Source organism: Pleurodeles waltl, chromosome 4_1 (genome assembly GCF_031143425.1).
Source record: "Pleurodeles waltl isolate 20211129_DDA chromosome 4_1, aPleWal1.hap1.20221129, whole genome shotgun sequence".
Taxonomy (NCBI): Eukaryota; Metazoa; Chordata; class Amphibia; order Caudata; family Salamandridae; genus Pleurodeles; species Pleurodeles waltl.
This window is the reverse complement of record NC_090442.1, coordinates 200,269,651-200,282,557: the sequence shown is the minus strand read 5'-3', so window position 1 is coordinate 200,282,557 and position 12,907 is coordinate 200,269,651. Positions and strand designations below refer to the sequence as shown.

Here is a 12,907-nt window from a genome sequence, read left to right as displayed (position 1 = left end):
ATGCCCCTTTTACGGAGGAAGACAATTCAACATCGGACTCCGAACAGATAGCTACAACTGCTTTATAAATATATTAGAACTACGCTGTACCTCAGGACTTCAGAGATTTGTCGTAATAAGATCTGTATTTGATGTACTTAGTGCACAATGGGGGGAGGGAGGGGTTACGCAGTTGGGGAATATCTTAATGGTTTTTGATTTATGCTATCACCTTTATAAAAGCAATAAAAGATATATTAAAAAAAAAATGAATATATTTATCTGTGCCGATACATCATTGCATGAGACCATGTTTTGCTTTCCTTCTCTTATCTTATGACCCAGCTGACAAAACTTCTCTGGAATGCACTTCTTAGTTTAAAGAAGACATTTATTATTATTATTATTATTATTATTATTATTATTATTATTACTTCACCACGAGGTTCCTGAAAGACGAGATTAGTAGGTTAGAAGCACACGTTTAAAAGTAGTCGCAGTAATGAAAGCAAAATATATCAAAGTACTTCTCAGTTGCAATGTACACAGCAAATACATGTGATTATATTATAGCATAACTTCAAAGCAAAGCATAAAAGTCAAAATTGCATCACCGTAGGGCCTATCACTCCACTTCATCTTTCTTATGCCTGCAAGTTGATGACTCCAGTTCAACTGCGAGAAAGAGACTTTCCACCCAAACGGGAGACAGGCAGCTGATGTCCGCTCCTGCCCGAAGTCCTGGAAGATCTCTCCTCGCTGATGCCCAGGGCCATCGTTCCAAAAACATGCCCCTTCCTCTCAGACTCGGGAAGTGAAAACAAGCCATTGGAGACTGGCCAGATCTCCTAGGCCCCTCCTCTTCCCAAGGCTGAGCAGAAAGGAAAACACCAAATATACGCTCTTTTATCACATTAGGGTTCGTGTGAATTCAATTTGAAAAAACACAGCTTGATCAACCATGTAGAAAAACACAGCTTGGAAAAACACAGCTCATCTGCGGTGTCTCAACTGCAATGTCTAACTCCACGTTAAAGCCAATAGGCAGCTAACCTAAATACAGAATGTAACGTCTAATGCCATGTTAAAGCCAATAGGCAGCTGACCTACATACCAAATGTAATGTCTAATGCCATGTTAAAGCCAATAGGCAGCTAACCTAAATACCAAATGTAATGTCTAATGCCATGTTAAAGCCAATAGGCAGCTAAACTGAATACAGAATGTAATGTATAATGCCATGTTAAAGCCAATAGGCAGCTAAACTGAATACAACATGTAATGTGCTACTGGTGAACATTGAGCAACCAATATGCGCAGTGGTGAAACACAGAGTCATTGGTCAAACACAATTAATAGCATAACAGACCATTACTTGTGACTATAAATAGTGAGTGTAACGAATGCTAAGGAAAATAGAGGTAGAGGCCATAATTGAGCAAGTTGAAGATTTTCTCCTGTAGTAACCTCAAAAAGAGGAGACAGAATTAAGCTTTGTGTGTAGTCTTGCACACAGTCAATGAAAACGTCCAGTTGGACAGACAGCTAAGCCCTTTCAAATGTAAATAAAATGCTATTGACTCTTGAAGGAACAAAAATTTGAAGGAAATTGAGCTTATGATTGGCTTACCACTAACTACATCCTGAGTCCCAACCAATGACTGCATTTATAACTTCCCCAGTAGCATTTAAATTAAAAAGATATCCATTTGGATTAGTTATGGTTGCCTCTAGAGATTAAGGGGTTGATTTATAATATAGCAGACATTGGTTTGACAGTCAAGGTGACTGAGTGATTTATTCCATTGCCTTGACTGCACCTCGCCTGCCATATTATGTAATGATTGCCAAGCTGGAAGCAATACAGTGACAATACCATAAAAGTGCTTAACACCAGTATATATACCAATAGCCAATATTTATCTGAGTAAAACAGGACCAAAATGAAAAAAATCCAACATACAGAAGTAAAGAAATCACTTTTAAGAGATTCAATGTAATTGTAGTTCCTTGAAATCAATGAAGCCCTTGACTGAGGCAAAGTACCTGAGATGCGTCAAAAAACAAAGATGATGCCGGTGCAGGGGAGGTGATGCATCAAAAGAGACGCAGATGTGTTGGTTCCACTGTTGCAAAGGAGGTGATGCGTCAGTTCCTTACTACTAGTCAGGATAGGTGATGCATCAGTTCCTTACTTCCACAAGGGAGGTGATGCGTCGTTTACAGCACAAAGCATCAGTTCCTTACTGCGGTGAGGTGTTGATGAAGAAAATGGCACCCAGGGATGGTGTGCCGAAAGTCAAGCTGCAATGAGTCAATATCACAGTGATCTCACAGCAATGAAGCAGGCACTGCATCAGAGTCAGGGCAGTGCGTCACAGACTTCTGTGATGCGGTGCTCAAACCTCATGCAGCGATGGTTCTTCTGACACAATGCGACGGAAAGCTGGGGCCTGCGTTGAAAACCCCAGTTGGTACATCAAGCGGAGACCATGCTCTGGTTTGGGCAGCAGCGCTGCTTCTAATCTTTACAACGATATGTCGGTTCGGAATAACTCTGTTTGTCGATGCATGGAGTTTCTTCTTGAAGCACCAAAATCCTCCTTAAAGGGCCCAGAACTGAATTTGGCACACTTGACAGGACAGGGATTTCAGCAGAGGAGCCCAGGTGCTGGCAGATGACATCTTTGATGTCCCTGAGACTTCCTAACAGGAGGCAAGCTCAACTGAAGCCCTTGCAGAACCTTGGAAAGCAGGATGTAGAAAGCAGAGGCCAGTCCTTTCACTCCCAGGACAGGGACAGCAAGCATTAGGCCAGCACAACAAAGCAACAAGCAGATTGGCAATCCCTCCTAAAGCATCCATCTCTTCTTCCTGGCAGAATGTCCTCAGTCCAGAAGTGTTCCAACTATGTAGGGCCAGAGGCCCAGAACTTATATCTATTTCTGTCTTTGAAGTGGGCAAACTTTAAAGAGAAGTCTTTGCAGTGCACAAGACCCTGCCTTTCCTGCCCTGTCCCCAGACAAACTCCAGGGGGTTGGAGACTGTTTTGTGTAAGGACAGGCACAGCCCTATTCAGGTGAAAGTGTCAGCTCCTCCCACCATTCTAGTTCAGGAAGACCCATCACGATTTGCAGGTCACACCTCAGCCCCCTTTGTGTGACTGTCTAGAGTGAAATCACAAGCAGCCGAACTGTCACCCTGACCCAGATGTGTATTCCACAGACAGGCAGAGGCACAGAATGGTTGAGCAAGAAAATGCCCACTTTCTAAAAGTGCCATTTTCAAACTTAAAATTTAAAAAACAATCTCACCAAAAGATGTATTTTTAAATTGTGAGTTCAGAGACCCCAAACTCCACATCTCTATCTGCTCCTAATGGGAAATTATACTTAAAACATATTTCAAGGTAATTCCAATGTTGACCTATGGGAGAGATGTTCCTTGCAATTAGCAGTATTTCACTATCAGCACATGTAAAACACACCAGTACATGTCCTACCTTTTAAATACACTGCACCCTGCCCATGGGGCTGCCTTCAGCCTACGTTAGGGGTGACTTACATGTAGAAAAATGGAAGGTTTGGCCCTGGCAAGTGGGTGCACTTGAGAGGTCAAAATGGCAGTTTAAACCTGCCCACACAGACACTGCAGTGGCAGGTCTGAGCCATGTTTGCAGGGCTATCCATGTGGGTGGTCCAATCAGTGCTGCAGGCCCATAGCATTTGATTTACAGGCCCTAGGCACACATAGCACACTTTACTAGGGACTTACTAGTAAATCAAATATGCCAATCATGGAGAAACCAATCACCAATACATTTTAGACAGAGAGCATATGCACTTTAGCACTGGCTAGCAGTGCTAAAGTGCCCAGTGTCCTAAAACTAACAAAAACAGGTTGGAAAAATTAGAAGGAAGAAGGCAAAAAGTTTGGGGATAAACCTGCAAAAAGGGACAGGTCCAACATAGCTGCAGAAGACCACCTGTAATGATGATATCAAAGTAGTTAACAACAGATACCAGATATATCTGAAAGCCACATCACAAGTAATTATGGACTGGTGGGTGTCAATAATGGCATTGTTTTCCAGTGGGGTTCATTGCGTACCATAAGAGCAAGACTTGAGTTTTGTAAATTATTCCTTGGAGCCACAATGTGCAATTCCCCGCTTTCATGACACCCTGCCATCTTAAGTTTTATGCTGTGTACACACCCACCCAGCGGCTCAGTGGGGTAATCCCATGGATCATCTGTGCAGCGTGTCTATACAAGTGATAGAGAAGCAAGCACAACACTGTTTTCCTTACCCAATTCTTGGCAATTATACCTGGTGTCATCCCGCCCTCCCCACATTCCTCTGAGCATTCCTTTTCCCATCTTAATGCCAACTCTTTCTGCTTTCATTGGGAAACTAGATCTTCTGTCAGTCCATTTCTCATAGCTCCTGCTAGCATCTAGAGACAATGCATCATCTGAGAGTCTGCATCGTTCCAAAAACATGCCCCTTCCTCTCAGACTCATGAAGTGAAAACAAGCCATTGGAGACTGGCCAGATCTCCTAGGCCCCTCCTCTTCCCAAGGCTGAACAGAAAGGAAAACACCAAATATACGCTCTCTTATCACGTTAGGGTTCGTGTGAATTCAATTTGAAAAAACACAGCTTGGTCTACCACGTAGAAAAACACAGCTTGGAAAAACACAGCTCATCTGCAGTGTCTCAACTGCAATGTCTAACTCCAAGTTAAAGCCAATAGGCAGCTAACCTAAATACAGAATGTAACGTCTAATGCCATGTTAAAGCCAATAGGCAGCTGACCTAAATACCAAATGTAATGTCTAATGCCATGTTAAAGACAATAGGCAGCTAACCTACATACCAAATGTAATGTCTAATGCCATGTTAAAGCCAATAGGCAGCTAAACTGAATACAGAATGTAATGTATAATGCCATGTTAAAGCCAGTAGGCAGCTAAACTGAATACAACATGTAATGTGCTACTGGTGAACATTAAGCAACCAATATGTGCAGTGGTGAAACACAAAGTCATTGGTCAAACACAATTAATAGCATAACAGACCATTACTTGTGACTATAAATAGTGAGTGTAACGAATGCTAAGGAAAATAGAGGTAGAGGCCATAATTGAGCAAGTTGAAGATTTTCTCCTGTAGTAATCTCAAAAAGAGGAGACAGAATTAAGCTTTGTGTGTATTCTTGCACACAGTCAATGAAAACGTCCAGTTGGACAGACAGCTAAGCCCTTTCAAATGTAAATAAAATGCTATTGACTCTTGAAGGAACAAAAATTTGAAGGAAATTGAGCTTATGATTGGCTTACCACTAACTACATCCTGAGTCCCAACCAATGACTGCATTTATAACTTACCCAATAACATTTACATTAAAATGTATGGCACTCAAGGGATTAGATCTCTGGGGATTCTAAGAAGCCAGTGAGACAGTGGATCATCATTTCTCAGTGCAATGTGTCCTTCGGGTTTTTGAACACACAGGGTGGGTCATTGCCAACCCAAGCTTTGTTTCAAAACCCAGTTTTATGCGGATCTGACATAAGCATAATGAAAAATAAAACTTTTTTTCCACTTCTTTGTTGAAAATGTAAATAACTGGCTTTCAAATTTGATATTGTTGATCTTGGCAAGCAATGGAATCCACAAAACAAGCCCTTACCGCTTGTAATCTCAGAAGTATTGTGCAGTGCAACCCTTGTGTTATGAATGTCCATGCAGTCTTAGCTACCATGCCATATTTCATTTGTCTAATCCCAAACTCTCTCCTTATGTGCCCTCTACAGGATTATTGAGGCTGGCCTGGAGGTTGAAAGGCTCTCCCTGCGGAACTTCTTTCATCACTTCCACTCAAAGAGAGGCATGTGGAACCGGCGCCAGATAAGGACGTTGTAACCTTCAAACCAACAGGCAGTTTCTCCAATGGAGCAATAAAGACCTTCCACAAGCCACAGCACGTTCAGGAATGTAGACTAGAGGACCAACAAATCAATTTAAATACTGTGCAAATTGTTGCGTGAAGCACACTGATACATTTTGACGCATGGTACATAGTCACACATGGCTTGTAACAGTTCATGGTGCACAATGATGCACCCTTAGCTGTAGGCCAGTAGGAGGTGCCATAGGAAGAAAGCTTTGCACTAAGTTGTTCGGCCAGTTGTCTGGAATGAAGAAGATAGTAGCCTAATGGAAGATGGAGAAGGTTTTCTTCGTTGTCCTACAGTGGATGTTTAGTTATGTCTATAGGAAACCACACGTTTTTTCCTAAATGTTCCTCGTTTTTCTGACTTGGTTCCTGGTCACAAATATCACCCCAGATGTCCCTGAGGCTCAAAGGAGGCACTTCATCTGTCTTGATCCATGGCAAGGAAGACCTGGGTGTACTCTGATTAATGGTGGACCAAGGCAGAGATACTGACATAACTGTGGTTAATAATCAGTTTATTTTCCATCTTTACCAATATCTGGCAAAGGATGGTGGCAAGGAGTGTGTGAACAATCTTCAGCCTCAAGGATTGTAGCAGGATAGCCCTGCCAGCCAACATTGACTTCTCTGTAAATCCATAGTACCTTTATGTGTGCAGTTGTAAAGAAATGTCTGACCAGACTACAGAACTCAACTTATGCTCCACGAAGCAGGGGGTGGACTATGGTAGATGTGCCCGTGATGTGCCTGCAAGAGTACCACGTCATAAGGGATTTCAGAGTCTGAGAGCTTTGTATTTATATAATTTTATAGGACGGGTGTTTGTTATTTATTTATTATAGAAATGCATTGCCTTAGGCTTGAAGGTGAGCAGACCCACAGGCTCTTTGACATTAGGAATAGTAATATGAGTAGGAAAGCTCATACAGCAAGAACATTCTTTCTTAAAAGAACTGCAAGACAAAAATAGGCATTCCATTGAATTAACACTAAAATGGGTATGGAATGCTTTCGGGTCCCCGTTTTTGTGCAGGCGCCACTTGTTGCTCTTGAAGTTATGACTTGAGCACTTAATATTTGATGGGTCTGTGTGAAAACTGGATGCCCAGTAGTTGTGATTGCAATTGATTCTGCTCTGCCCTTGTCTAGGCATGGACAAAAGCTTTTACCAAAATGCATAATGAGTGAAGCCTGCCATTTGAAGTCTACCAGTGGAGTGTAATTTGTTTTTAATATCAGCAACACTCTGCTCTGCAGGTGGAATAGAGGATAGTGTGGATTTTGTGTCTGAACATGTTCTATTAAAACAAACAACTACTATATCTATCCTCACTGGATGACAGCAGTCAACCAGACAGGTCCTATAAAGGGCACCCGGGATGATTTATTTGAAAGGGTTGCCAATAAGATGCCTATTGTTTAAGCCTTTCAACGAATTATTCTTAGCTTTCAGATTCGCTACCCACCAATCAAAATAGCTGTGTAAGTTACAAGTCACAGTCAGTTCGGCCTACAGCTAGTTCACAAGTTTACAAGTTGTCAGTAATTCTACAGTGGCCCGTGAACGTTTGCAGAGTGATTCCTGCAGGTCACCTTTTCAAATTAGTCCTTTGCAAGCTTTGGTAGATCCCGCAAAAGACACATTTACACAGCGATTCACGAACAAACCTTAGCCTAAAACATATCACCAAGCCTTCTTTTGCACAGTGCTCTAGGTCTCTGAAATCAGTTTTCGATCTTATCAAAAGAAGGTATCACTCTGCAAAAAACAGAGATCTCTGTGGATTGAAAGTCAAGTGGAGCTTCCACAACTATACCTGTTTGCGGTAAAGCTGGTCTGTTGAAGAACTAGTCTTTCTGTTGTCCTTCCATCAATCATAATCTGTAATAACCAGGCCCTGCTCCTCTTAGAGGCATGAGATGGTTGAGAAGGAGCTAAAACAGCGCAGACTAAAGTGGAATTGTTCCCACCGCAGCTCATCAGTCTCTCGCTCTGATTAAGTCATGATAAACTCATAGCATAGGCTACCCAAAGAACTGGAAGTACTTTTCCCTGTCTCTCTGTCCCACATCACCATGCTTTAATGTAAAGGGAACTGGATCCAGGCCTGGTCACACTGATGCACTGATTTTGTTTATAAACTTGAGCACTAGAACTGTTTAATGCTCCTCTGTATGCGTTCTGTGTATGTTCTTTGTTTGCTCCACATCAGTCATGATTTCTGCTTGTAGCGGAATCAACACCACACCCTACTGCTGTTGTGTGTGTGCCTCCTCCCGTAGGCTGTCCTGAAAATACCTGGAAATGGGCATCCCGCCGGAAAGGCCTAGACGTTAGTTATTGTTTATGATGGTCTTTTTGCACAGTGCTCTGATATGCTTCATGGTTGAGCTGAGCTAAGAGCACTAAAACCTAATTGGAGGTTTTTAAAGAGAACGGTAGCTTAAGTGGACCAATGACAAGTTGAGTAGAAGTTTAGGGGCTTGAAATGTGGGAAATATTTGGATTTAGGGAATTAAGTGCTATAGTGCCAGCAGGAACAGTCTTCCAGAGAGTCTATCTAGTCACTCTTGGGCCCTCATTAGAAGTGGGCCAAGAATGCTATTAGTATTCCCACACTGGAACTAACCAAAGCTGCATGTGTTAGTAATTCCAGCACAAGAGAAAACCTTAGTATTCTGAGTTTTATCCTATTGGTCCACTGAAAAATGGAGAATTACCGAGAAAAAGCAATGTTATCGCACCAAATGACTGTTAATTCCATTTTTTGCCAGTGAAGTGCTTGGGGTTGAAAGACCAAGAGTGCTGTTTTCTTGCAGAAGTTGTAGCCCCAATTCAGATGATAACTCTTGCTACTGGTCAATTTAGGATTAGCACCAAATCATAATGTAGGGCCATATTTGTATCATGGATATTGAGGCCTATTCAGTTGCATGCAATAATCAGATTGAAAACAGTCGTATTTATTTAACTGATTATTAAGCGTCCTTTTAGAAACTCCTGATCCATTAAGCTGTTCACCTACGATCATCAAGTGTCTTGTGACCAGAGCTGTCCTTATCGTCACCTCAATGTCAACCTCATTAAGCAACACACTGACTTCTGCCAGGCACACATCCAGAATCACATCCAGTTACATCACTTAGGTCTGATGGCGTCTACCCTCATACTTCGAATCCCAAGCTCTGTCCTCTTTCCCAGTGGAGACCAAGGTTGGTGGCTCACCACTAGGGTAGTTGATTTCTTCCCTTTTACTGCCATCAAAAGGTAGGTGGCAGTCTCTTTGCAATCCCTAAAGATGTATCAAAGCATCTTGGATATCCTTCTCTTATCTTACCTCTGGGGTTTGCGTGTGCTGCATCCCATTTTTGCATCCAGGCTCTAGAAGATTATGCCCAGTCTGTGTTTTAGTGTTTATTGGTTCCTTACAGCACGAATGGCAGGACAGACGTCCATTTCTATCCTGTACTCCACAGTTTGTGTACTGTTGTCAAACAAGTGGAAACACCAGTTACACAACGTTTAGATAGCACACCCACAGCAGATGTCAAGATTTTGCCACTACACCCCTGCTTTGCACTGCAGAAATACCTATGGCAAGTAAAGTAGATACGTTTAGGTGCATATGTAAAACAAAAACCTGGTAAATCCAATTTTTGCAGTATATTTGTTATAGCACTTTTTTTTCCCTTCACAACACCATAATGTGACCCTCCGTTGAGGTAGCATGGGAACCGTAGGCTTCAGAAACATCTAACATGTAGCCTCTAAAGCTAGACTATTAAACATTAAAGTCTCTGCCATACATTATTGTCTTCCTACAAAAATTTTACCCTATGTCTAATCGCAGAGTCTTTCAGCTTCCCCCGACATATTGGAGTAGGAGAGTTAGGAGGATTCTAAAATATTTCAAAAGATTGTGTGGCTGGATTTTGAAATTAAATATATCTTCAGTTTTTTAGAGCTATTTATGTAAGATAGAGTATTTGGCAGTCTGTTTTTAGAAAAGTTACTTTTGCTGTTTTCTGATATTTTTCAAGTTTTCGCATAAACCCAACTCCCTTTGAGTCCTTCTGTGAATGTCATAGAGCTACTCTTCTAAGAAACCAAACCCCAAGCATGTGGTTCAGTGGGATGCTAAATTCCGACAGAGGCGACTTGACTGGTTCTGCAGTTTTGCTCCCGGGAGTGTAGATCCTGGTCTTGTGCTGTTTGGGTTCACGAGATGAAAACACAGAACGTGAAAGTAAAGATGAAAAATTTAGTAAAAGCAGAATCATAAATGGACAACACAAAACTGTCAGCTGCCCCTTGTCAAGATGATGGCTTTCAAGAAGTATTGTGTTTTTTCAGTCCGAAGTGCTAAAGATACTGGAGTTTCTCATTTGTTCCTGTTAGGAATATTGGCCTAGAAGTTCCACAGTGCTTTGTGAATTTGGGTGAAAAACCAGGGCCGGCTGAAAGTAGCCCTTTCGGTACGAATCTTTGTGACAATATGGGAGTATTGTTCAATAAGCAAGGGATTGCCAGATTCCTGCCCCACAAGCACATTTCCTAAACAACCTAAGGCAACCAAACACCAAAACACTTTGTAATTTTTAAAGGTGAAATAAAATTGGTTACTTTGAGAGGTGACTGCAAATGCATGGTTATGTGGTGCAACAGCACAATGTTGTAAAGCGAATAGTGGGCTGTGCAGAGCTTCCATAGTACCCGGGGACACTCATTGTGGGTTAAGTCAACGAGGTTGACTGTCACGTTCTCATTCTTTTTACATTATGGAAAAAGCAAAAATATATTTACGCAGGCAATGTGCCCATGACGCTCAGGAGAAGAGTATTGATGCTGCAAAAATACTCCTTCCTTTCGTGGCTGCCACAGGTTGTACACTTTTAGTTTTATGTTGCTGTTGGCCTAGCCCTACAATGAACACATTTGTGATTCTGCGTTGAATTGTATGACACTACAGTTGTTTCTGTTTTACTGACGTGTAACTCAGGTTTTTGGAAGTAATTTGGGTACATATGTCTGCACAGCTGCATGATACAATTGAGTGTTTGTATATGTAGTTCCATGAAGATGCACTTTGACTAAACTTCGAGACTGACAGAGAGGAACTTGAGCACAGACACAGTGCTCAGGCTGGTCAAGTGGTGGGTCATGTCTACAGGGCTGGGACGTGCTACAGTGGTGGTATGTGCTCCCATTGGGAGAATCTACCTAAGCTTTAGAGACATGTATGACACTAGTGAGACATTCCTAGAGTTGTGGGACAGGTCTGCGTAGTGGGACTTACCGCCAGTAATCGCATGTGCCTCCAGTGGTTGGATTGGCGAACAGTAGTGGGGCCTCGCTACAGTCGTGGGATGTATCTCTAGTTGGTCATGCCTGCAATAATTAGACATATGTACAGTGGTGGATTGTACCTCCAGGGGATTGAACTACCTCGGGTGTTGGGATGTACTTCTATTGACGGGGCATGCATCCAGTTGTTGGACTTGTCTACCATGATGCTTATGGCTAGATGACTTGGGGCCAGATGTAGGTAGGTTTAAAATTGCGACTTGCAATTTGCGAGTCCGTGCGACTCGCAAATTGCAAGTCGCAATTTGCTATGCAGAAAGGTGTCTCAGACACCTTCTGCAACTCGCAATAGGGTCGCAAAGACCCACCTCATTAATATTAATGAGGTGGGTCGCAGTTTGCGACCCCATTGCGAGTATGGGCCCTCACGGGGATGGTGGCCTGCTGGAGACAGCAGACCACAATGTCCGTGACTGCTTTTTAATAAAGCAGTTTTTTTTTTTCTATCTGCAGCCCGTTTTCCTTAAAGGAAAACGAGCTGCACTTAGAAAAAAAAACGAAACCTTTTGTTTCGGTATTTTTCAGAGCAGGCAGTGGTCCATAGGACAGCTACCTGCTCTGAAAAATTGTTTTTGTGATCATTCACAAAGGGGAAGGGGTCCCATGGGGACCCCTTCCCGTTTGCGAATGGGTTACCATCCACTTCAAGTGGATGGTAACTGCGATTTCATTTGCGACTGCTTTTGCGGTCGCAAATGAAATTGCATAGCATTGCGAGTCGCAAATAGGAAGGGAACACCCCTTCCTATTTGCGAGTCGGAAATGCATTTTGCGAGTCGGATCCGACTCGCAACATGCATTTCTGCATAGCGGAGCGGATTTTGCGACTCGCAAACGGCGTTTTTCGCCATTTGCGAGTCACAAAACCCTTGCTACATCTGGCCCTTGATGTGGGACATGACTTGAGCAGCTTAGCCATGACATACGGATATTACAATTTCACACAGCTGTATGAGCTTAGGAAAAGAGAGTATCCAATCACAACGGGACACGCCCTATTATAATGGCTAACCGTCTCACATTATGATTGCATGGGATCAGATCCGTGCTGTAGTGCTTTCCCATCTCCCAATGAATCACTGCTGCTTAGCTTACGAAAGAACTAATTTTAGACAATATCCATCCCACTCCAATAATATGTTTGATACATTTCAAGCAGTTTCATTGGTGCAGGCTGTGCAAGAAGGCCATTTCCAGAGACTGCCGATCATTGTCTTGGTTCAGCGGGGCGTTTATGGCAGTTTCCGCTGTTGGCCTGTGGAATCGAAGGCTTTGATTCATTAGTGCTGCCCGCACCGTAGCATGGACTATTGGTGTCTTCATCCTATTTTTCTGCTTGGAATTATCTAAAGGTGCCATGCACCTTTGCCCCGTTCTCTTAAGGGAGTTGAATGCCTAGACTTAAAAGAGATTTTACTAATGGAGAGAAGTAGGTAAGTTTTTGATTCATTGATAGTTTGGAAGGCACCATCAGGCACATGTGTAATTTCTAACTTTTTTTTTTTAAAGATGACAGGATGACATAACACTGGACTGTGCCAAGTCCAAGCTGTGGTTTAAAGACAAAAAGGTACTCTAAGAAGGCTGAGGTCAGGGTGCC

General features: G+C 42.5%; 1 protein-coding gene across 1 annotated transcript in view; it reads left to right on the top strand.

The window, feature by feature from the left end:
• The window catches only part of B4GALNT3 (beta-1,4-N-acetyl-galactosaminyltransferase 3), a 501,487-nt gene extending 491,813 nt beyond the window's left edge, over positions 1-9,674 (top strand). The window contains exon 20 of the mRNA XM_069228126.1: positions 5,800-9,674. Within this exon, the coding sequence (XP_069084227.1) occupies positions 5,800-5,908 (109 nt within the window). The 3' untranslated portion in view covers positions 5,909-9,674. The remainder of the gene's footprint in view (positions 1-5,799) is intronic.
• The last annotated feature ends 3,233 nt before the right edge of the window (positions 9,675-12,907 follow it).